The sequence below is a fragment of the Pan troglodytes genome, chromosome 7 (assembly GCF_028858775.2).
Source record: "Pan troglodytes isolate AG18354 chromosome 7, NHGRI_mPanTro3-v2.0_pri, whole genome shotgun sequence".
Classification (NCBI taxonomy): domain Eukaryota; kingdom Metazoa; phylum Chordata; class Mammalia; order Primates; family Hominidae; genus Pan; species Pan troglodytes.
The window spans coordinates 16746899-16772595 of NC_072405.2; the positions used below are offsets into that span (position 1 = coordinate 16746899).

General features: G+C 42.9%; 1 protein-coding gene across 6 annotated transcripts in view; it reads right to left on the bottom strand.

Moving 5' to 3' along the window:
* The window catches only part of PINX1 (PIN2 (TERF1) interacting telomerase inhibitor 1), a 139268-nt gene that overhangs the window by 56437 nt on the left and 57134 nt on the right, over window positions 1-25697 (bottom strand). For 3 of the 6 annotated variants that reach the window (XM_016959086.4, XM_016959085.4, XM_016959087.4), the window contains one exon: window positions 4684-5661. The exons of 1 other annotated variant lie outside the window; for it this stretch is intronic. In XM_016959086.4, the coding sequence (XP_016814575.2) occupies window positions 5128-5661 (534 nt within the window). In that variant the 3' untranslated portion in view covers window positions 4684-5127. Of the gene's footprint in view, window positions 1-3299; window positions 5662-25697 lie in introns of those variants that run through there. 2 more of the 6 variants (XM_009440235.5, XM_016959088.3) reach the window with 1 other exon arrangement.

The window sequence follows — 25697 nt, forward strand, 5'->3', positions numbered from 1 at the left end:
AGTGTAGACAGTTCCTCCTCAGGTTCAAGTCAAATGAGCTGGCAAAGAGCTTCTCACAGCTCATCCATGAATGCCAAAGGGGAGAGGACACTTGCTAGCCACGGTGGAGGAGGCTGCGTCCCGGGCATAAATGTACTGAGATTAATCCAGGACACGGCAGTACCTTCTAAATGACACACATTTGTAGAACTTGAAAGTGGGTAGGCTCTGTAATGCGTCAGTCACTCCGCTGTCAACTGGCCTGGAGCCCAGAGTCGGTGTTCAATAAATGTTTTCAGAACAAATAACTGCTTTCAGCACCCACGCACCTTTTTCTAAGGAAACTCAACACAGAACATACAAACAGAAAATTTCAGCTATAACTGATTACAAAATTCTCCCCGCTAGCTAAAGACTTCACTGCTGCTTTCCTTAAAAGTTCACTGCTAATGCCTGCACAACAGGCAGCTGAGGTGGGAGGAAGTGCGCCTCAGGCACCCTGCACCAGCCCCCGACCCACTCGTCCACAGCAGGCAAGGCCCGGCCCCACCCACCCTTCTTTACCTGCCATCTTTGTCTGGCTTATTCCTCCCTTTTACTGGTTCCATGAAGGCTTTGTGTATGTCATTGCAGTATATTCAGTATTTCCTAAATAGATCGGACACTTTTATGCAAGGAGTTTAGTCATCGACTTTACTAGGACACGGTACTAATTTGCTCATTAATAACCAAGCACTATAAAATCACACACCGAGCACCCGACCTGACCTCCTGCCCTGCCCGCCGGCACAACAGGCTCCGAAACGCAGCAGCTGCAGAACCAGCGAGATAAACAGGGCGGTGACGAGGAGGTTCTTACTCCAATCAACGTACAGCTGCTTCCTGCTGACCCAAAGGCTGAGATCACTCGGACAGACTGTGCCGAAAGCCTTCTCTGATGCTGTTTCTTAATAAACAGGTCTCAGCGTGTGCCCGCCAGTCAGTGAACAGGTGGAGGAGGAGGGAGGCAGAGGCATGACCTCCGCTAGGAAAGAGATGCTCACTGGCATTTCATCTCTCAAAAGCATCAGTATTTTCTACAAGTTGAAAACATTCTTTTTCAGACTTGCAAACAGGGTTTAAGAAACCAACTCACCCAATTTCCCACCCACCTCTTGAGCAAGTTGGAAAAGAAAATCCACTGAGAATGTCTAATGTGCAGCATAACTCAAAAGTATTTTCTATAGCTCATCCGAATCATAACTAACTCAAATTAATTGTGAAACTGCAGTTTGCCTGCTGCTTTCAAATCCATTCCCAGTTAAGAGTAACAATGACACGTGAAGAGCATCTGCAATAGGGAGGCTTGCAGGTGGAACTGGCTGTGGCAAGGATGGAGGAAAAGGGGCGCGGGTTTGTGACTACGGTAGACAGCGGGCTGGGGCATCGCGGGGCCTCTGGGAACAGCATCAGTCTAGTTATAAAAAGGCTGAGAGCCGGGCGCAGTGGCTCATGCCTGTAATCCCAGCACTTTGGGAGGCCGAGGCGGGCAGGTCATCTGAGGTCAGGAGTTTGAGACCAGCTTGGCCAACGTGGCGAAACCCTGTCTCTATTAAAAATACAAAAATTAGCTGGGCGTGGTGGTGCACGTCTGTAGTCCCAGATACTTGGGAGGCTGAGGCAGGAGATCACTTGAACCTGGGAGGTGGAGGTTGCAGTGAGCCAAGATCGCACCACTTCACTCCAGCCTGGGTGACAGGGCGAGACTCCATCTCAAAAAAAAAAAAAAACATAATAATAATAATAATAATAAAAAATAAATAAAATAAAAGGCTGCGAGGCCCTTCCGTAAAAGGGGAATGATGATAATGGTTACCTCCTGGGTTGTTTGAGGACTAAATGAGTTGGCTTATTTGAAGTATTTGGAATAAGGCCAGGCATCCAAGACCTCATACAATAATAATAATCATCCATTAAAATTAACAGAAAAGGAGAGAAGGTTGCTGCAGGATAACACAGAAGAGTCTCTTCAGTGGACAAATATTTTCTTGGGAGTCTACTTTTCCTCCTTAAACTGAAAGAACCAAGGAAAGCACTGAATAATACTAAAATTAAAGTATTTTTACCCGGTGAAATAATTCAAGGCAAAAACAGGGATCATATGCTACTCATTTTTAAAGTATCAAGCATAAAATGCAGAGTATTTGTCTTGTTGTTCTAATTTCCACTTAGATCCAGAAAACCAAGTGGACTGAAAAACAGACACAGAAAAATGAAAGCTGAGGGTATCTAGAGAAAAGATAGTCTCCACCTCCTTTGGAACAAATCTGCTCTTTGCTGAGCATGTGACTCATTCTCCGGCTGCCCACTCAATTATTAAAATAATTCAGGAGGGGCCAGGAGCAGTGGCTCACACCTGTAATCCCAGGACTTTGGGAGCCTGAGGTGGGCAGATCACTTTGAGCTCAGGAGTTTGAGACCAGCCTAGGCAACATGGCAAAACCCCATCTGTACTAAGAATACAAAAATTAGCCAGGTGTGGTGGCCCGTGCCTGTAATCCCAGCTACTCAGGAGGCTGAGGCAGGAGAATCACTTGAATCCAGAAGGCGGAGGTTGCAGTGAGCTGAGGTCGCACCACTGCACTCCCTCCTGGGTGATAGAACGAGACTCCCTCTCCTAAAAACAAAAACAAAAACAAAAAAAACCAAACAAAATATTCAGGAGGCCTTTCTCCGGCCTATGAAAACAGTCATCACCACATTCTACATTCTCTCAGTAAAAGCTGCATGTGGGCCAGGTGTAGTGGCTCACACCTGTAATCCCAGCACTTAGGGAAGCCAAGGCGGGAGGATCACTTGAGGCCAGGAGTTCAATACCAGCCTGGACAACATAGCAAGACCATGTCTCTAGAAAAAATAAAAACATTAGCCAGGTGTGGTGGCACATGCCTGCAGTCCCAGCTGCTGGGGAGGCTGAGACAGGATGACTGCTTGAGCCCAGGAGTTCGAAGCTGCAGTGAGCTTTGACCAGGCCTCTGCATTCCAGCCTGGGCAACAGAAAGAGACCCTATCTCTGAAAAAAAAAAAAAAGAAAAAAAGAAAAAAAACCCAACAGTTGCATGTGAACAATCTTCCAGTCCAGCTGCCTTGGAATTCCTAACTCCAGGAACTACCAGCTCCCTTCTGCACCTCCCTCCTCTGGTCTTCCCACCCAGCCCCTGCACCCATGTCTGGCCTAAATGCATTCCACCTGCCTCCTAAATGCGCCTGCACACATTTTGGTATATTCTCCCGGCTCTCATTTTTACTGGTAAAGGAAGTTAAAACAAAAGGCCAAAAAAACAACCAATCAGCATCTATTTATTTTTGAAAGTTAGCTCCCCTTAGGTTCCATGCATTCCACTTCTTTCTGGATCTCTGGTTTCACAGGCAAGATGGGACAGGCAGAGAGAACCTGGGCATGTGCCCTCTGTGGAGAAAGTGACTTCAGAAACCGCTGAGGCTCTATTAGCCTGGGATTCTAAACTCGGGGGGACATGAAAAACTCAAGAGACGAGTCATCAGGCTCTATATTCATAAGACTCTTCTCTGTGTGTGTGTGTGTCTCTTTTCAAACAAATAGCACTGCGCAGCATCCTTAGAGACTACAGCCAAATGTCCTTCATGTATTTTCTCTACATTTCAAGAATCTCGGGACCATGCTTCCTGTCTAATGTGTGACCTTGAGAGTTAAAATCAAGGGGAAAAGGTCACCGAATTGGGGGCAAGTTTGAGTTCCCGTCACCAGCCACAATCTCTATATCAAATGGAGGACAACACACCGCCTGGGCCTCAGCCAGGTTTGCCTGAAGCAGGGCCAGGCAGCCTCAAGGCCTCCATGGTAGGCTGGGGACATGGGGACGTGGGGAAAGGGGGTGCAGGGAAACTGGGAACTAGGAGGGGAGCGTGAGAAAGAGGGAATAAACGCGTACGCGGATGAAGAGGAACAGCAGGAGGAGATGAAGGCGGCGCAGAGGGCAGAACGGCAGACACAGGGCTGGGAAGGTGGCAGGGCCGGACTCCAGAACCTCAGCTGAGCGTTTTCTTCTCCTGTGTCCCAGGGATGGTGTGAAGTGTCTACAGGCATCCGAGTGAACCCACAGGGAGAGTTCGGCTGGCACACAAGGAGACGGGCCAAGGCGCGGCGGGCGAGGGCGGCACAAGCATGGTGCTGCGACACCACTGCTGGGAGCAGGGCTGAAAGGTGTCTTTTGCTCTAAGGACTTTCATAAGGCAGTCCCAATCCAAAGACTGACTTTAATTTCACGGCCTTAGCCTCTCAGTTTCTTAAGCCTTCTGAGGACCTCCTGATCATGACAAATAAGTCACTATTTACAGCCATGTGACAGATAAATCAGTATTAGGTGATTTGTTCTGAAGGACCCCCAAAAGGAAACATATGAGAGAACCCACACTCGGCACAGGAACGGCAAGAGTCCTCCTGTGAGAGCTGAGAGATGACACTGGCCCTGAGTCTGTCCACTGCTGAAGCTTGGCAGAGGCGGGGGAAGCGCTCAGAACAGTCGGCTGCCACTGCTTAGTGGAGGGGGAGGGCGTTAACGCGTTTCCCCATCAAAACCAAAACACAACAAAAAACCTCTCTGATTTGGGAATGTAATCATATAATTTCTACTTGGCAAAAATGTTGGTTGGCTACAGAACAAAAAGAACAATCTGAATCCAAGCTATTGCCTCTTAATCCTTTAATTAGGCTGAGTCTTTCAGAAGAAAGCACCATTCATTGTTATTGAAGGGAACCGAGAGCAAACGGAGATAGTGACACACACACACACACACACACAGATGCGCGCATGCACACACACGTGTGCACACTTACATGAATGCATGTATTTGTAATGATTATAATTAAACTCTCTTGCTGAAGGGCTCAGACTTTACAAAAAAATTTATTTGTGTCTGAGAGCCACGATTGAGAACATTAAAAAGGTCCTCCTGGGAATGTAACTTGGGGGAAATGTGGCGAGAGGGCAGGACTCGGCAGCCCATGGGCATGCCACAAGATGCGCCCAGGCGCTCTGGGGTGAACTCTGCTGTGACTTCAGGCCAGAGGTGTCTGCCCCCGCAGTGCCCTGACAGCTGAGTGGTCGGAAGGCCCCGGCTGGGAAGGATTCATTTGGAATCTTTCTTCTTCTTCTTCTTCTTCTTCTTCTTGTTTTTCACTAGCGTTTCTTCTAGTGTAGCATCCTCTGCTATCTCTACTGGTTTTTGCAGCTTTTTCTTCCCTCTCCTCTTTTTGGGCTTCAGGGTGAAGTCCCGGCCCTCAGGCGGCTGCACATGGTCCCCTGCATCCTGAGCAGAGGCCTTGGAACTCTGGTCCCAGCAGGGGCCTCTGAGCTGCTCTTCTGCTGGCACGCTCTTCTTCTTGGCCACTCGCTCCTGGGCCTCGGCCCTCTCGGGCTTTCCCTCCGTGTGCCTCTTGGCCTTAGGCTGGAGGTAACTTTCCACATCTTTACCTGTGGACTCTTTATTTCTTTTCTTCCCCCTTTTACGTTCCACCTGCGTCTCGGAAATGTCAGACCCTGGAACTGGAACCTGGGGCTTGTTCTTCAGTGCCGCCATCCGCTTGGCAAAGTACTCCTGGATGGTGAAGGCACTGGTTGTCGTGGTTTCGTTCTCATCTGAAGTGGAGGGACTGGCATCGCCCTATGGTGGGCAGAAGAGTTAAAAGGCAGGTAAGCATCAACTGTTCATCCCTCACCGCACCCAGGAGGCACCCACACCCGGCGCTCACACCCGGTGCTCACACCTGGCACCCACACCCGGCGCTCACACCCGGCACCCACACCCGGCACTTAGGAGACAAGGCTGAGTGACACGCTCCCTTTGGCCTCTCTCCCTTCTGGTTGGCCTGAACTGCAGGCCTGGAGCAAGGCGGCCACACACTCCGGCTGGGTACTAGGTGGGGTGGTAGATGACAGGCAGAAGCTAATGTCAGAAGGGAGCAGGCAAGCCGCCTCGATGGAATTCTGAGTAAATGTCTCCCTAGAAACAAGTGTTGTGGTGACTAAGCTCCCAGAATCTCCCATCAGAAACAGGGACACTGGTGTTCCAGAGCTTGGTGATTTTGTTAGACACCGATTTCACCTTCATTATGGGTTACATGGGCCTCTGTGTTGATCTAGAAACTTAGACGCCATCTGGATAGGTTAACCTTCCATGAGGACAGGAGCCGCATTCCACCCTGGAACCTGGCTTGCCGGGGGCACCCTTTCTCCCCCAAAGGTGGAGCGTGGCCGCTCTGGCAGCTGCTCCTGAAGGGAGGGCAGAGTGGAGACTCCGCGTGTCTCAGCCTCCTCCCTGAACGAACGGGCCAGCTTGGGGGCTTCTTTCCCTCAGCTGGGGGTGGGGAGTAGGGAAATGCCCCCTCCTTCCCTAACAAAAACTGGATACTCGGGACTGTGTTTGGGCTGTTTTTAAATGTGAGTTACTCACAAATAACAGCTGGGATTAGGATTTTAATTTTAAATGAGTATATCTCATTGTCAGGTAATATCTGCTATAAGAAAAAAATGTGAAAAATGTATATATCTAAAAGTACATTTTGCTGTAAAGCTTGAGAAGCGAGAGAAAATTCCTAAGGGGAGAGGCTGGGATAAAGAATGAAATGCTGGAATCGCCATTTGGGCTGAGGCTGGCAGTAAGGTGAGGAGGCGTGCCTGTGAGGCAGGAAGTGCTTTCGGGTTGAAGACTATAAGGAATATGCTCGGAGTCAAATCAATGTCTGCAGCAACTCTGCCCACAGAGACTCTGGGAATAAGTCATTAAGCAATCATGCTAAACTTAGGTTTTCATAGTCACCCAACTTCTTCCTTCATACTCATTTGTCTCACAAGAAGAGGCTGGGTGTTCTACGCTTTCATGATGGGAGGGTGGGAAACGGCTCCTGAATAAAGAAATCTCCAAATCAGGATTCTACTAATGATCCTAAACTTGGCTGGCAAGGTTCTGCTTGTGCAGGTAACTGAATTACAAACCACCTATAAACAGACCCTGTATTGTCTCGACACAGTGGTCCTCAAAAGCCACCTCAGTGGAATCCAAGATAATGTCCCAGTTGCAGTTCCAGCAGAATCGATATTATTATATATCAATGGACAATTGGGCCTTCAGTGGCAAGTGCCTCAGACAGCTTTCACCAAGGGGTACGTTAAAAAAAAAATCATGTGGTCAATTCTGGAATTTCAAAATAGGCAGAACATGAAGAATAAATCAACTGAGTTTTGGGAAGAAGTTTTAATTTTATCTATTACTATTCAATTTGTGCTGGAATTCCATAGGGTGATTTTGAGAAAAATAAAAAATATCTGCCTCAGGAGATTTGTCTTTTTGTTCTTCAAACGTTGAAAAAGAGCTGAAATGCTGCACAGCAGAGTGAAGGATCTTCTCAAGGCTCTCCGGGCACGAGCCAATCCCAGGCTCATGAACAAGAAAGATCCTGCCTCCCACAGACGGGCACCCTCACAGCCACAGAGACAGGCTCGGTGACCAGGCACCCTCACAGCCACACAGAGACAGGCTCGGTGACCAGGCACCCTCACAGCCACAGAGAGACAGGCTCGGTGACCAGGCACCCTCAGCCACACAGAGACAGACTCGGCGACGACGGCTGGCTCGTTTATGCAACAGAAGTCTCACTGACAGTTTCGCAGCACTACAGGAGCCTGCAGTCTGTGGGCCACTCTTTTGGAATGTATTTTTGAGGCTGGAACTCAGATCTGAGTCGAATCCTATGACTCCTTACCTTGCTCATCGATTTATTACCTTGTGAATTCCTGATTTTAATCACCGGAACTAATTGCCGGTATTAATCACATTTTTTATTATCAGGAAATACAAGACCATTTTTGAGTCACTTGTTGAATTCGGCGGGTCTTCGTAACTCCAGAAAGTAAGTATGCTCATCATCAACTTCTGGGATGTAAGTTTAATAGGCACGGGTCACTGCACAGGCTTGGCAGGGCATGGAGACAGGCTAGAGAGGGGCCAGCATCCAAGTCCTACTTCTTCCCAGCAAAGTGCTGGCCACACAATGACTGGCAAGAGAGAGCTGCTTAATGCAGGGGTAGCCACCCTCCCACATCACAGAAATGTGCCTATTTTACAAGACCATGGACTCAAAGGAAAAATACATTGAAAATCTGACTCCTGCAGGAGCAATGGCCAGGACTCATCTTTTATACACCAAAGTCGGAGACTCAGTTTCACTGCAGAGATTCTAATCCTGCTTCTGCATTCTTGACCATGGCATCACATAAAAATATATACATCTTTTCAGGAAAACTAATGCTTTTACATCTGGTCTCTATCAAAGTAAACAAGTATTGAGAAAACAAGTTACTTTTAAGCATTTTGAAATGACAATAACTTGCATTTTCCCACATTTCCATTAAACACACAATACAACCTCAAAAAATAAAATAAAATAAAATTTAAATGTGACATTCACTGCTTCATAAATGTTGAGAATGTCGTTTGCTAACTGTGTGCCAAAACCTAATGAAACAAATTTAAGAGTAACTTGAAAACTTCTGGTTCCATATAAAATACTACCAAGAAATATGGTTAATCATCTTGCCAAATGTGATTTAAGCTCAGGGATTCGGGAAATGTCTCTCTCTCTTTTTCAAATTCCAATGCTTGCTGTTCAGCTAAAGGAGGTTTTGCCACTAATGGCAAAAACCGTGATTACTTTTGCACCAACCTAATAAAATAAGCAGGACTGGCCTAGTCTGTTCACAGCAAGCCTCACAGTCCTCTCCCTTCCTTCAGCGCTAATGAGTGCATCACATGTGTCAAAAACATTTGATGACTGACTTTCCCAAATGGTAAGTGGGCCTTAATTTCTAGTCAATCAATAAGTACTTGTGGCTTTGAACTGAGATGACTCTGGAGCACCTGTTCCCCAGTTCACAGAGCCCTGAGAGTTTAAAGCCAGGCCCATGGGATCACCCTGCTCAATCACGTGAGGAAGCTTCACCCAAAGTGATCAGGCCTGGGTGTCCTGAGGAAGGCAGCTATCACCACCGTGCCAGGCACTTGACATCAAGTGGCATCTCAGCCAACTCTTGCGGCAACCTGAGGAGAGGCGTCCTCTCCACATGACACAGGCAGAGAGTGAGACTCCTAGCACTTAATCCGCAGAAGGTCTCACAGCTGGAACACAGCAGGAGAGAGACAACCCTAAGGCTGCCAGGTGCAAAGCCCTTGCTCCCTGTACCACCGGACCCCGACTCCTAGCTCCCACCTCATGGACTGCCTTGTCACCTTTCCTCTCTCTTCAGAAGCCACCCCAAAACTAAAGTATGTATCAATTGACCACATAATCCAGAGACTAAGGTCTACACTCACCTCAGTTGACTGATGCAGAAAAAATATCCACAGAAATAGTACTTTCAAAAGAGAAAAAAACTACATCATTTTGGTTTGCAATTCATATAAATAAAAAACAGCCTGAAGCCAGGCTTAAAAGAGTTTTATAATTTATCAAAGTAGCATGTACATTCACTTGAAAAAGTTTGACTGTTTTAAAGCACAGAGTAAAACCCAAGTCCAAACCTTCCACCCAGGCAAGAAGCCCTCTTGGGCAGATGCTGGACAGCTTCCGCCTGGACACTGCCAATATGGAAAGGTGGCTGCTGTGGTTCTCTGACTTAGTTTCCTCATCAGCAACAGGTCAATTCAGGTGGTTCATGGGCGTACACTGTGCGTCACGATTAGAGCTGGAGAATCTTAACGCCATCTCTGGCAATTCCGAATTACCACTGAGGAAAAAACAAAGAGTGGGCACAAAGGCAAGCTGACCCTGCAGAGAGTCCCTGCGGGTATCAATTACAATACACCACAGTCCTCTCCGGTCCCTGAAAGATGCCTGAAGCTACATGTATCAACTCTTCTCGGATGTCTACAGAATTAGAGTCTGTTCTGCTTCTTTTAGGATCCTCCATCTGGAGACTCTGCAGCTACATGAGTATCTGCGCAAGCTCCTCTGGGCTCATGGAGGACTTTGCTCTTGTGTCATTCAAACATGTATACTGAGATGGATTATTAGTACAATGCCCAAATAGAGAGGATTCTCCATTATTCTCAAAAGAATCTTTTGGGGCAAGGAAATGAAGCAGTTTGCACAGAGACCTTAGTGAAGTGCCAGAAGCAGATGCACCTTACTACAGAATCCCCCTACTTACGATCAACACGCCAGTCCAGGGAATGGGCTTCAAAGGCAAGTCTTTCAGCTCGCCAGCCTTGCTCATACATCACTACTGATCTTAAGTGACAGGATGATGGAAGCTTTCTGATTTCCACATTAAGACACGGAGGTCATGCTGCAACAGTAATCCTTCAATGAACTTTGTTAACAAAGTAGACACCCAGAGCTCAAGGGTAATGTATTTAGCAACTGGGGTTGTGAGCCCTGATGGCTATTGCCTGTGATGAACAAATGCTCACTGCCACCACAGCCTGTCTGTCATCAGCCTGTGCTGGGTTAGTCTGTGAAAAGTTAAGAAAGCTTGGCAAGTGAGTGGTTTCACAGAACATTCTGTACCTTTTCCAAACTTTTCAGTGGGGCAGTTCTGACAAACACAAATTATGTCTTCATGTATCCCTTCAGGTATGAAGTGACTCTGTGTGACTCCTCAAAACAAAGGGATTGTGGAGACCCCACTGTCAGCTGTGTGTGTACTTTAAACTCCTCCAACAGAAGGGGCAGGATGAACTGACCCAGTCACTCCCTATGCTGGCCTACGATGTTCTTCCACATCCCCTGTACACAGTCCCGTGCATCACTTTCTTGAAGATCAAGTGTGTGACTGCTTCCTTCCACAAGTCCAATCCCACGTGAACATCCTTTCTTGTTTATTCCCCATAATAGCAACTTGTTGCTTCTATTTTCTGTATTTGTTTAATTTGCTTTGCTAGCATCTTCCCAAGGAAACAAGTTTCTTGAGGACAGGGGCCATTTATATTTCATTTGTATTCATACAATCCACAACCTCCCTAATGAGGAACAAGGTACAGTAAGTGCTCAACAAAGGCACAAAGACACCAAACCCAGCTGGACCAAGGCTGTGAAGAGCTCCCACCACCACCCACTGGCCCCAGATGCTTTGTGTTTGTCAGCACGAACTTGTCTGCACATCAGGCAGGTCTAATGTCCAGAAGGGGCGTGGGAGGGTAAGAAGAGAATCAGCATTTTGAGTGCAGATTCCTCCCATCCACATGAAACCACCCCCTTCTCATCAGATAGCACCTTCCCTTGCCTCATGATGCAAACTGCTTCTCTAACTACTGCAGAGTACATCTGAGTGTCGTCTGCTGTCAGCCAGTTCCTTCCTGGCCCTTAGCAATAAACAGAAACTCAGTCCAGTGATCCATCCATTTCTCCTTCTGCTCTATCATTCCACATGTTACCATAGTTGCCTTGGAGGGGATAAGTCAATTGGAAAAAAGCAAGGTACTGTGTGGTATGGGAACTGCCACGTTCTTTTTGTGGGATTAGTTGAACACAAGCAATGCCAGTAGAGACTGAACTGTTCTTGCTAAAGAAGAGAACTGTTCTTGGTAAGGAGAAGAGAGTTCTCGGGCATATCACATACAAAGGTAAGCAGCTCATTTGGAGAACAGCAGTGGGATGGAAGTTCCACCAGCAGCCTCTGGTAGCAAGCTGTGAAGGCACAGCCTACATTATATCTTAGCTGAAAACAACCTGGACAAGCTGATTCTAGGGAGTCATTGAAATGGGTTTACCACTGAAGGCTGAGCTAGGCAGTGATTCACAGCCGTTCGTTGGAAAGCCTGCCCTGAGCCACTATGGCGGGCGGCCCTGCTCTTCTCTCTATGGAACCTCTGTGGTTTCATGCTTTTCCTTCGTGGTTTCCACGTAACTGAAAACATCCAGTGTTTTATTGACGAACAGCTATTTTTACACTCACAAAAAGCTTTTCAAGTGTGAAATCTTGTACATTTTTCAAGACATTCATCGCTCACATCTGGAATTAGGCTAAACACACCAAGTCTCGGCAGTGAGCAGCCTCGGGGAATTTGCCTGGGAGACGCAATCAGTTTTAGCATTAGCAAGTATCACAAGAGTCAAAAACAAATATAAAACCCCATTGACTGAAGAGAGTTGTGATTTGAAGTTGTATTAAAAAGCAAAGATATAATAACAGAATGAGAATTATGCAGCAACTCAATTGGAAAACACAGAAATTGTGTGTGCGTGCACATGTGAAACAGGTGTAAGAACCTGTGGCATGTATTAGAAGCCCACTCTGCAGGGGTTCCAGAGGGTTCTCTCTAGAACAGAGACTGGTGAACTATGGCCGTGGGCCTAGTTTTTAATGATTTTTTTTTTTTTTTTTACCATTTCTAAATGGTTAGGAGGAAACAAAAAACTATTTTATGACATGTAAAAATTACATGAATTTCAAATACCAGTGTCCTTAAAGTTTTGAATTTCCTTGGTAAAAATCTTGTGAAAATTTGTTTTCTTTCTCATTATACAAGTACATACAATAGGTGCTAAGTAAATATTTACTGAATAAATGTATTATAAAATCGGCTTTGTGACTGTGAATACAATACTGCTGACTTTTGGAAGTGGCAGGTGCTTTTCCAGTGCACACACACAATATACCTTTATATACACGCATGTACATATATACACCTATGGAACTGGAGGACGTTGGGCTTTGACAAAGTCCTCAAGCTCTGTCTCCTGCCAGCGACAGAATGCCTACCTTTCTGAACTGTGTCAGAAAGCAGCAGAGAGGCTGCTAACTGCTGCCTGCTTTTGAGTAGCAAAAGACAGTAAAGAAAAAATTTGTTTAAAAAGTGATGTGACATCAAAGAGCACTCTCAGCAACCCAGCAAGTATGCAGAGATACCTTTCTAATATCAGGCATCAGAACTCCGCTTGGAAGTTACAAACTCAGACACACCGGACATTGGAGAAGATAATACGAACTAGAAGGGACAGAATAGCTTGGCTGGACTTTAGTAGAGAAATACACAGAATGCCAAATTCCTCATATGAAGGCCAATGGTAACAGAGCTGTTAATTTTATGTCTTTTTATTTTTATTTTTTCCCATATGCCTAACCAGCTATTCCGATTGCCACTTATTAGGAAAAGCCGACATAAACATGTTTTAAAAGGATGGTTCTCTATGGCAACAGCTTCTCAAGTAACCAACATCAGGATCACTGACAAGAGTCATCCAGCCTCTGTGGAAAAAGAGGAAAGAGAAAGAGGAGCAGGCTTCCTGCCTCCCTGAAAGGCCCTCAGGCTCGGAAAGCTGCAGTGACAACCTTTCCCGACACACTGGCCATGGAAGATAAACGAGGCTCCTCCAGAGCTGGAAATGATCAATGTGACACAGGCCTCAACTTCTGTGAATGATGTCTAAAAATATTCCAAATTGACTGCATTTTATAATTCCAGGTCAAATGGTTCTCTCCCCTGCTCTCCAGAGGCAGGACAAACAGCTTTGATAAACAGTTGAGACCCAGCACTGGCCTCTCACAGAACAGAGCAGAAGCTTCCAGAGGGTTCTGTCTCTTCCATCTTTATTCCACAGGAAGAGGTGAAAATTGCTGAAGAACCATGACAACTCAAATGCAGGCTCCTTACTATAGAAAGCACAGCAGTTCTTGAAGATTCTATTAAATGTGAAATCTTCTAATTTCTAAAAAGAATAAGGTCTTTTTTTTTTTTTGAGACAGAGTTTCACTCTTGTTGCCCAGGCTGGAATGCAATGGCACAATCTCGGCTCACCGCAACCTCCACCTCCAGGGTTCAAGTGATTCTCCTGCCTCAGCCTCCCGAGTAGCTGGGATTACAGGCATGTGCCACCACGCCCAGCTAATTTTGTATTTTTAGTAGAGACAGGGTTTCTCCATGTTGGTCAGGCTGGTCTCGAACTCCCAACCTCAGGTGATCCACCCGCCTCGGCCACCCAAAGTGCTGGGATTACAGGCGTGAGCCACCGTGCCCAGCCGAATAAGGTCTTTTTAGAGAATAAAATATTTATTTTGAAACTAGGAATAGGGTATGCATAGTTACATGGAATAATTAAGTAGTCATGATTGTTTATAAAAGAAAGGTAAATTAGGTGAATATAGTTGACTAACAAAAAAAGTCTCTTCTTTCAATTCTTGTAAACTACATAAGGCTAATATTTTCACATACTCTTTCTTTCACCAGAAATCAATGTAGCAAATAAAAAGATTTGAGAAATATTTTTAGGAGTAAATTTGGCAAAGCAAAGTCATTCTATGTTTAAAAGATACCGAAATTAGTAAGAATAAATAAAATTCCGAAATTAGTCATGTTAAAAAAGTAAATGATATAAAATAATACATCAGATAGTGTTCTTATCACAATAAAAAAAAGGCAATACACCGGCACAACTTATTTTTAGCATAGACAAAAACTAAACAACAACAAACCAACTACAAAGCCAATTCTACTCAAGAAAAACCCTAACCAGTTACACTGAGACTGTAATTCCAAGGAGCTCATAAAAAATAAAAATTGTTACTGCTATTAAACATATAATCCTATAACCTCTTCTCTTGTTTTACACAAGCTATAAGTTTTTATTTTATAAACAAAAAATATATTGAAAACCTAAGTGAAAAAGTACAAGAAAGACTGTCTCCCTGCATGTTCAGAATCCAAAAAGGTTCTTGCAGCAAGACCTGCCTCGCTGGCAACAAAGCATTGCTTATAGTTCTGAACGCCCCCAACCACCAGAAATTCAATGCCCTCCAGCATGCTGCTTCTCAAACTATCAGGGGTAAAGGATTAGTTCTGTCTGTTTTGTGGGTTTTTTTTTTGGTTTTTTTTTTTTGCCTTTAAAAATTTTGAATCCATTACAGGATTACACGGCAAGATTTTTATAAAGTTAAAAAAGTTAGCAGAAAAATGAAGTTTTAAAAAAGACATCTAAAACCCAAGTCCTAAATTATTGTCAAACTACTAGAAAAGCTTCTAAATGCTTACTCTTAATTTCTGTCTTTATCTTGTCTATGGACCGTACTTTGAGTGGCACTGCTACAAAATATCAGCTAGCAAAGGACAGAAAACGGGTACTCAATTTAAGATAGTAGAAGTGGCAATGACCTGGCTGTCAGAAGATTGGAAGCACAACTGACAGAACATGTGATCTAGGACAAGTCACCGGCTTTTCCAGGCCTCAAATGCAATCATTTGCAAGACAGGGAAATAGGGCTCCTCAGTAACTTTTTTCAACATAGTTTTTTCACATGACTTTCTTCAAACACAGTCTTAAACAGAAGGCCAATCTGTACAACATCTCAGGAAGCTTTGGCTGCAGCGGGGTGGGAGCAATCCAAAGCTCATGTCCCAACCCTCCCCTCGAATCCCCTTGTAAAAGCCCCTGGGGATGCTAGAACTCTATGGAATCCACTTTGAAAATCAACAGCTACATTTTTAAGGTCCATTACAATTCTAGCATTCATTATAGCCTAGATAAGTCCATAGCACTCAGTAAAAGGAGAAGGCAAAAGCTTTCAAGAATAAAATTGGTCTTGGGCTGGGGGCGCTGGCTCACACGTGTAATCCCAGCACTTTGGGAGGCCGAGGCAGGTGGATCACCTAAGGTCAGGAGTGCGAGACCAGCCTGGCCAACATGGCAAAACCCCATCTCTACTAAAAATACAAAAATTAGCCAGGTGTGGTGGTGCAGCCTGTAATCCCAGCTACTTGGGAGGCTGAGACAGGAGAATCTCTTGAACCTGAGAAGCGGAGGTTGCAGTGAGCCAAAGTCGTGCCACTGCACTCCAGCCTGGGTAACAGAGTGAGACTCCGCTCAAAAAATAAATAAATAAATAAATAAATAAATAAATAAATAAATAAATAAATAAAAATTGGTCTTTAACATTATATAATATATATAATTCTTAACACTGTCATTAACCTTTGGAATGTCAACAATTGGCTGTCAGAATTGTACAGCCAACCAATTTCTTCCAAAAATGGTAACACAGAATCAAAACTGAACTCCCGCCTCAAGTTGCTAACTGGGTCCTCTTGAGGCTCACAACGGCTGATGATGACCTCAGGCTGCCCACTCTTCCAGCTCTGCGTCGTAAGGTCAGGAAGGGACCACAAGGAAGGGGAAGCAAGGGACGGGATGGTGCTGCCCAGACCTGTCACCAGAGTCGCCACCCTGCTCCCTTCAGACTACGGCTGGAGACGCAGAGCTTTGCCTTCTCCGCCAACCCTTCCCCCACACTGCAACCCAAAGAAAGGTCCCCCTTCTTCCTGTTTTCATGATGTCACAGAAGGAAAATCTGGGGAGGAATGTTATTTCTGCTTTCCTGGCAAGAGAGAAGGACAGAAGGAAAAATAAGCCAGTGTTTTCCTCCTCTTCTCCTGCACTAGACCATATGTATGTCAGTTTCTTACTATCACAAAAGCTCTTAAAACCACTTGCTTCATCTGTCAACAAACAAAAAGCCAAATCTAATCCTTTCAGGCCGAACGTGTGTCCTGGTGAAGCTCTAACCAAACAAAACAGCCCAGCGACTTCCAACCCTTGGGTGTGTTGGCAGGCCCTGCCCTCACCCTCACTGCTTTCTCATTTCTTCTTTATGAGTGTCTTATTATGAAGTTATGTTTGCTGATGTACAAGACGACATAAATTTTTACTGGTACTAAAACAACTTTCAAAAAGTCATGACCCACTTTCTCCTTTCTGGCTCCTCTAGAAAGCAGAGGCAGGCCCAAGCCCCGTTTGAAGTCCTTGCTGCCGGGAGATGGCCAGTTTATGTCTCTTGTCCTAGGACAGGAAAAGGATGCACTCTCGGCACCATGTGCTAGAGTGAGATAAGACCAGAGATTCTGTCCTCGGCACCTTATCAGCTTTTCCTGCCACTTTCCAGAGCAGACAGCACCATGGCTGGCAATGAACGAAGCTAGTTGAAGGGGGGCTGGGTGTGCAAGTGGCTTGGGGACTGCAGGGAGTGAGGTAGGCAGGGTGTAGAATGAGAAAAGGAAAGAGAAGAGGTTCTTCATGTATCTTAAAATGGTTTGGCCCCCCCATAATTGCCTTTTTTTAAAAAAACACATGGATTTTGCATCTCTGTTGGAACTGCAGCAACTAGGAGAGATGTTTTTATAAGGACTTCCGTTCTGGTTAGAATGAACCACCACTTTCATTGCTTCGCACCCTGCGCGTCACTGCCTTGTGCGACTGGCTCCTGGGCACGTAGCACAGGATGGATCTGCTATCAGATGCTCCGTGGAAAGACTGCGGGGTCCAGGTTGCAGAGCGGGTGCCTTCCACAGGCACGCAAGCCTCTATCTGCACACCCAGCAATCTCCTGGCGCCAGGACACACTTGCTCACACGGGATAATCTGCCTCACAGTGCAAAGGAACAAGGGAGGCTATGGGACACTCCACCAAATACAGACGAATGGCATCGATGAGCTGCTTTGTTCTGCAACAAATAACATCTGTGAATCCAAGGATTACACTCTTTAGAAACCCTGGTCTTTGGGGGCTGGGTTAGGGAGGGGGTGAATATAACTCTTGGAAAAAAACCTAGACTAAGCAGGGAAATTTTAACTTAGTTATGGACTCAGTTATTGATAATGAACTCATGAAAGTTCACGTTGAGTATCCCTTATTTGAAATGCTTAGGACCAGAAGAGTTTCGGATTTTTGATTTAGGGATATTCAACCTGGAATATCAATATAAATATGCTAAATTGATATTCCAGGTTGAACATCCCTCTCGTTTTTGCAAATTGTTGTCGATGAAACCAAATCATTTGTCCTGTAAAGTTCTCTCATAATCAGATTTTTGCTGAATGTATCCCCGTGGGATAGGTTAACACATTTCTCTGTCTCATGTATCTCCTGTAGGGTTCAAGTGAGAGGCAGCCTTACTTTCTAACGGAGCACTTTTCCAATGCCAGCATGTTGTTTTATGAAAAACTGGGCTGGATTCATGGTCTAAGTAAGTTTGGGAAACAAGCCTGTGCTATTCCTCCCTTTGATTCATAATGCATATCACCATCTGAGACACGTGGCCGCTGTTAAACTTCAGAATGGCCCACATTTATTTGATCCTGGAACCCTTTTTGGTAAACACCCACTGGCATCCCATGAAATTAGTGCTCTGCTGAACTTACTTTGAAAGGGCTATTTAAACAGATAGTTCCATTATCTGGATAAAATGAGTAGTTCTCTTGTTAAATCTCATAGTTAAATCTTTGTTTTGTCCCAGATTGTCCAAGAGGGTGGGCTTTTACCCATGTAAGTTTTTGCAAAAATGACAAAAGCATAGCAGGGAAGTGAAAAGAGGGCCTGGCAAGCATCCCACTATGGACGCTAGCTTGCAGAGTGCCTCTGGGAGGAGAGGTTAGCTCTTTCCCAGCTATCACATGATTGAAATGGGAATGTCTGTTCCTAGGTTTAGAAAAATTACGCTTCCATTTTGGAATGGAGGGTAGCGGAGAAATAACATATCCTAAATGATGCCAAGTATGGATGTATTTTCTTTGTTTACTTTTAAGACTGCCTACAATCTAGCCGTATTTTTTAAAGGGTTATGTGTAAGCAGCAAGCCCTGGAGAGTCTGACAGTGAGATGACCACTGTGAAGAAAGATCCTGGGCGTCAGGTTCCACTTAAAGGCTGTACAAAGTTCAAACCACAGAACCAAGAATAAATGTATAAAATAACGAAGTGAATAAAATATGGAACACAGAAGTCAATGGACATATAACAAAATCAAATTCAAAAAAGCAATTTCTAAAAGTGAAATGAAACAAACTTGATTCCGCAACTAGCTGGTGAAGAGCCACACAAAAAGAAATTCCAGATGACTGAAAACATAATAATTTAACTGTATAGACTGAATGGGAAATACATAAAGACAAAAAGAACTGCCACACACCCAAAACAAACCCTCTGAATCTCTCTCTCTCTTTTTTTTAAATGATCAAGTTATTGGCATTACTCTGTAACTATTGTGTGTATAATGGGAAATAAGCAAATGAGTACTGTGATATTTTAATGCTTTTATTTCTGGAACCTGTTGATTCCAGGAAACTTACTGTGGGTAAGTAAAGATAAAAGATGAGTGGGGTTAAGTACTTGTGGTCCTAAATCTAATCTGGCAATATGACTATAAACTCAGGATATATTTTATCATAAAGAAATTATAGTTTTATACATGTAACAAGGCCTACAAATGAAGACCAATCTAGGAAGAAATGAACAACCCCAACGCCTAGACTGTGTCGCTAAATATCACTTACCACAAAGAAAGGAATCAGGGAGAAAGGGACGACTCCAAGTGTGGGGCAGAAAATGTACACAGTGGACCTGGAAACTCTTACACTAGATTGGAAGGAAGCTATTAAATACCACTTAGGGTCATCTCAACAGTACTCAGGTCATTATCTGTGTATAGAAATACCACAGATTTTTGTATGTTGATCATGTATCCTGCAACTTTACTGCATTCATTTAGTTCTAACAGTTTTCTGGTAGCCTTTGGGGTTTTCTACATATAGGATCAGGTCATCTGCAAACGAGATAATTTTAATTTTCCCTTTCCAATTCAGAGATCTTTTATTTCTTTTTCTCATCTGACTGTTCTTGATAGTACTTCCAGTACTATGTTGAACAGAAATGGCAAGAATGGACATCCCTGTCTTGTACCAGATCTTAGAGGGAAAGCTTTCACACTTCCCCCCATCAGTTATGACACTAACTATGGGTTTTTCATAAGTGGCCTTTATTTTGTTGAGAAATTTTCTTTCTGTACCTAAATTGTTGAGAGTTTTTACCAATAAAGGATGCTGAATGCTTTTTCTGTGTTGACTGAGATGATCATGTGGTTTTGTCTTTCCATCTGTTAATATAATGCATTACATTGACTGACTTACACAGTTAAACCAGCCTTGCACGCCAAGGATAAATCCCAAACAAATGAAAACCTAGCTGAAAAAGAAATCAAGAAAACAATCCCATTTATGGTACCATCAAAAAAAAAAATCAAAATACTTAGGGATAAATTTAACATAGGAGGTAAAAGACCTGTACACTGAAAACTATAAAACACTGATGAACGAAAAAGGACACAGATAAATGGAAAGATATTCCATGCTTATGAATTAAAAGAATATTATTACAATGTCCACATGACCCAAAGCAATATACAGATTCAATGTAATCTGCCAAAATCCCAATGGCATTCTTAATAGAAATAGAAAAAACAATTCTAAAATCCACATGGAACCACAAAAGACCTCGAATAACTGAAGTAATTCTGAGAGAGAAAAACAGAGCTGGAGACACCACACTTGTTGATGTAAAATTATACTACAAGCTATAGTAATTAAAACAGTATCGTACTGGCACAAAAAACAGACACACAGACCAATGGAACAGGTTAGAGAACTGAAATAAATCTAAACATTTATAGTCAACTAATTTTTGACAAGAGCATGAAGAAGACACAATGGGGAAAGGATAGTCTCTTTCATAAATGGTGCTGGAAAAACTGGGTTTCTCATGTAAAAAAATGAAATTGGACCTTATCTTACAACATATACAAAAATCAACTCAAAATGGATTAAAGATCTAAACGTAAGACCTAAAACCATAAAACTCCCAGAAGAAAACACAGGAGAAAAGTTTCTTGACACTGCTTTTGGCAATAATGTGGATATCACACCAAAAGCTCAGGCTACCAAAGCAAAAATACGTAAATAGGACTACATCAAACTAAAAAGCTTCTGCACAGCAGAGGAAACAATCAACACAATGAAAAGGCAACCTACAAATTAGGGAAAAATACTTGTAGACCATGTATCTGATATAAAGTTAATATCTGAAACTTAAAAAGAACTCATGCAACTCAATAGCAAGAAAATACATAACCTGATTAAAAAATGGGCAAAGATGCTGGACAGGTATTTCTCAAAAGATGACATACACATGACCAAAAGATGCTCAACATCACTAACCATCAAGGAAATGTAAATCAGAACCATCATGAGATATCATCCCACACCCATTAGGAGAGTTATTATCAAAAAGATAAGAGATAATAAGTGTTGGCAAGAGTGTGGAGAAACAGAAACCCTGTACGCTGCTGATGGGAATGCAGATTGGCATACCCTCAAAGAAAACAGTGTGGAGGTTCCCAAAGGAATTAAAAATACAATTACTGTATAGCCCAGCAACCCCTCTTCTGGAAATATACCCAAAGCAAATCAAATCACCTTGTGAAGATGGCTGCACTCCCATGTTCACCGCAGCAGTTTGCATAATAGCCAAGACATGGAAACATCCTAAGTGTCTGTCCACAGGTGAATGGATAAAGAAACTGTGGTGTGTATGTATGTATACAGTGGAATATTACTCAGACTTTAAAAAGGAGGAGATCCAGTCATTTGCCACGACATGGATGAACCTAGAGGACACTATGGTAAGTGAAATAAACCAGACAGGAAAGAAAAACGTTGCATGATCTCACTGATAAGATGGAATAGAAATAGAGTGTAAGATAAAATGTGGTTACTGGAGCAGGGTGGGGGATAGAAATGGGGAGATGTAGGTCAAAGGATGCAAAGTAGCAGGTGTGTAGGTCCCCACGCTGTACCTTAGCTCTCTGCACTTCAGATCTAAGGTATGGTGTGGGGACTGTGGCTAACAACACTGTACTCTGTCAGGAGGTTCACTAAATGAGATTACACCTGCTCTTGCCATGAAGGGAAAATGGGTAACTATGTCACTACATATATGTAACTCATAACATGTACAGCTTTAAATATACTCGATTAAAAAAAAAAATTTTTTTTTTTTTTTTAAGTACTCAGAGGCCAGGCGCAGTGGCTCACGCCTGTAATCCTAGCACTTTGGGAGGCCAAGGCAGGCGGATCATCTGAGGTCGGGAGTTCAAGACCAACGTGGCCAATATGGTGAAACCCCGTCTCTACTAAAAATACAAAAATTAGCTAGGCGTGGTGGCTCACGCCTGTAACCCCAGCCACTCAGGAGGCTGAGGCAGCAGAATCACTTGAATCCAGGAGGCGGAGGTTGCAGTGAGCCGAGATGGTGCCACTACCCTTCAACCTGGGCAACAAAGCGAGATCTGTCCAGATAAAAAAAAGTACTCAGGAGCCAGACTCCCATTGGGTAGAAATGGAAAATTTGATCACCAATGAAGATAATAGCTGCCATGCATTGAAACGTCAAACATTTCAATTCACGAACAATAAAAAAAGGAAAACCCTCCAGTCATCTTTGGAGAATGCTAGAGCACCTCCTCATTTGGAAATTGCTAAATAAAGGATATAAATATTTATTCTGTCTTTCCTATATGCACTGTTCCTCAGAGTAATCTACTAATAAGGGGAAACACACATTCCAAATTTCATTCTAAAAATGAAAGAGGAACAGAAAGAAATATGGAGGGAGACTCCATAGATTGCAAGAAATTTAAAAGATATATCAACCAATTGTTACGTGTGACCCTTATTTGAATCTTAATTCGATGAAAATGTAAAGAAAACTCAAATTTATGACATTTATGAACATTGAGCTTTGAACACTTATTAACAGTATGCAATTACTATAAATTTTTATAGAGTATAATGGCATTGGAGTTATACATTTTAAAAAAGAACCTCTTAACCTTTAGAGATAAATACTCAAGTACTAAAATACCTGTGGATGAAATAGTGATTTCTGGGATGGATTTGTTTCAAAGTAACACAGAAAGGAGAAGTGTCTGGAGCACTTACAGACTAGCCATCAGTGTGTTTGTTGTTCCCCAAAAGGACCTGTGCTTTCAAGAACCCGTGTCTTTGCAGATATGGTCTTTTTTTCTCTCTGGAAAGCCTCTGAACCTGCCAGTTGCTGCTCCTTCAAGACACATACAAAGGTTATCTTCCTTGATCTCTGCAAGCTGAATCCAGCGCTGCATCACAATTGCCCCCAGTCCTCTGGCACAGCACTCAAGGCCTTTGCTCCAGTTGACTGTGAATGTCCCAGACTTCCTGATGAGGTTGTGAACAGGGATTACACCTTACCCATTTAATCATCTGTCATGCAATAATGCTACTGGGTAGCAAGAAAAACATCTGAGTTAAGTAGGAAAAGGAATTGGAGGGGAGAGGGAAACAGATAGGAAGAAAATGATTAAAGTACTATTACTCAGAACTATGAAATAATGAGATATTACCCTGAAGGGAGTCATTCTAAGACTATAGCCTTGTGTAAAGACACTGAGTCAATTCAAGCCTGATCCTAACATTTTAAGACATAGATGACTAGAAAGTAGGCTCTGTTTATGAATCACTTGTAACTTCAACTCAAAGACAGCTGATTTTATTCACTAATGTTAAGAAGGTGCCTCCACAGTATGAGCCTAACAGTGGTTAAAGCCTTGTAAGAATCCCTATAAAGAGTCTAAAATAAACTCTGACCAATGATGATAATGTGTCATGCATCATGATTAATCCAATTTAGAGTATCTGAGGTCCATTAAAAAACAAAATAATGTGAAAGTCATGCTTCTGCCTGTATAATAACACACAGATCTCCATAGCAGGGAGGACACAGGGGATGAGAGTGAGGAGGCTGATCTAAAACGAAATGACTGATTTAACTAAATGAATACTATCACTGTTTTACTTTATACAGCACATCATACATTTTAGAAGACTTATAAGTGGCTTTCCTTAGGATCACAAAGTAAGCAGGCACACAAATCCAATCTAAAACTTTAACAATTTGGGAATTGGAATTGGATAAATTATTTTAAAGCTGATACTCTACTTACAAGTTTCAGCGCTACCTAGAAAAAAAGAAAACTAACTGCACTGATTCCCAAAGTCTACTCAACAATTTCCTATAAAAGCTATGTTCCTTTTAGAAAGGGTGCTGACATGAAATGTTCAGATTTACTTAGGTAAAGTAGCTTTCCTAAGTTAGCTTTTCTGCTTGCAGAAAAATAAACCTCACAAAACCTAGTTTACTGAAAGGCACAAAGTAAGTTTAAGCACTTGTTAAAAAGCTATTTGGAGTTCAGGCCCACAAAATGCTTCAAAACCAGTCAGGTAAAATTTAAAACCTCCATGTGATTTTAAGAGTCAGAACGTGAATTAAAGGAGCCTGGACTAAAGTTAGGGGACAGAGGTGACTGAAGGGGGGATGTCATTAATGCTAGTACTTTGCTTAAAGCAAGCCTTTTTGATGCAGAAAAGATAAACTTGTCAAAGAACAACAGATGACAAATCAAAGACTAAAGCATTTCAGCCTTGTGCTCTCTGGCAGAGACTGCCCGCTGTTTGAAGACATGCAAACTCTGAGTGAACTTCCTAGAGGCTCAGGTGGCTTCAGATAAGAATTAACAGAACCTTCAGAAACAGAAAAACCTACCAGCACTCTGATCCCTAATAAACATAAAGAGCGTATCATTTAAATCTTACCAAGGAAAAAAACTTCTTTTTAGAAAATTCCCATAACGTTTTAAGCTAGTTCAAGATTGTGTTTTAAACAGAAATTTCTGGTTGTTACAAAGTAGTTCCAATGGAATTATATAAGATTACAATTTAAAGACAGATAAGCATCAAGAGATATTCTAAACTACACTTACAGCTATTAAGGAAATCCTACTAACTTCAAGCTAAGTTTAAGCTGCTTCTTGCATTATTCTATGGAAGGATTGGCCTAGCAAGTTAACCCATCAGAATCTTATTTTAATACTTTACTTTAGAACCAGTCTACGAAAAGATAAGATTCTTAGACTCCATCCAATCATGCTTCAGTGATAAATTATCCAAATGACTTAATTACAAACAGTTTGAATTACAAAGCACTCCTAAGGCACAGGAAAATGTTTATTTAAATTACTATAAAAAAACACTTTCAGGTAGCTTCAAGCAATAGGATAACACTCACTTATACAAACATTTGTTGTACTAATTACAATTAGTTCTTATTATAGCAATCCCACTGGGACAGTTTGAACAATAAGCTGGGGTTGAAGCTGTTTTTTCCTCTAGAACAAAAGTTCTTAAACCCCAAACTCAAATAAGAAAGATCTTAAATACAAATGCTTTTCACAACACTGAACTAACTTGTGTTGAAAGACCGATTTTTAAGTACCCAGTATGTGGAGGTCTGTTGCTTGTGTATGTATACCAACATATACGTGTGTACAGGACCCCAATCCATGTAAGGAACAAACACTACATAATAACGGAACACAAATAGTGTACTAAGAATAGTTCTTTTCTCTTTAGCTAGACAAGTGTTTAGGTTTGTTACCCTGAAAATCAAATTAAAGATGGAAGGATTAGCTACCTGAAAAGATTCTGGACTGCGTATATCACTACCAGATTAAGGGAGTTTATGTGGCGAGCGCAGAGCTAGACCACGGTGAGTAAAAGGGAGGCAGTCACTTTCCTCACTGAGGACATCCAGGTTGTATGTGGATCCACTAGTGCCTTTGGTTTATAATCCTTCATTTTTCACATTTTCATCGATTCAAAATGCCTTGTTATCTTAAAAAATTATTCTTAATCATTTGTTCACTTCCTTGCCAATATATTTAAAGAGACGTTACATTTTAGGTGAATTTCTTGGCACTGACAAACCTGACAATTGAACATCAGAGTTAGGTCTA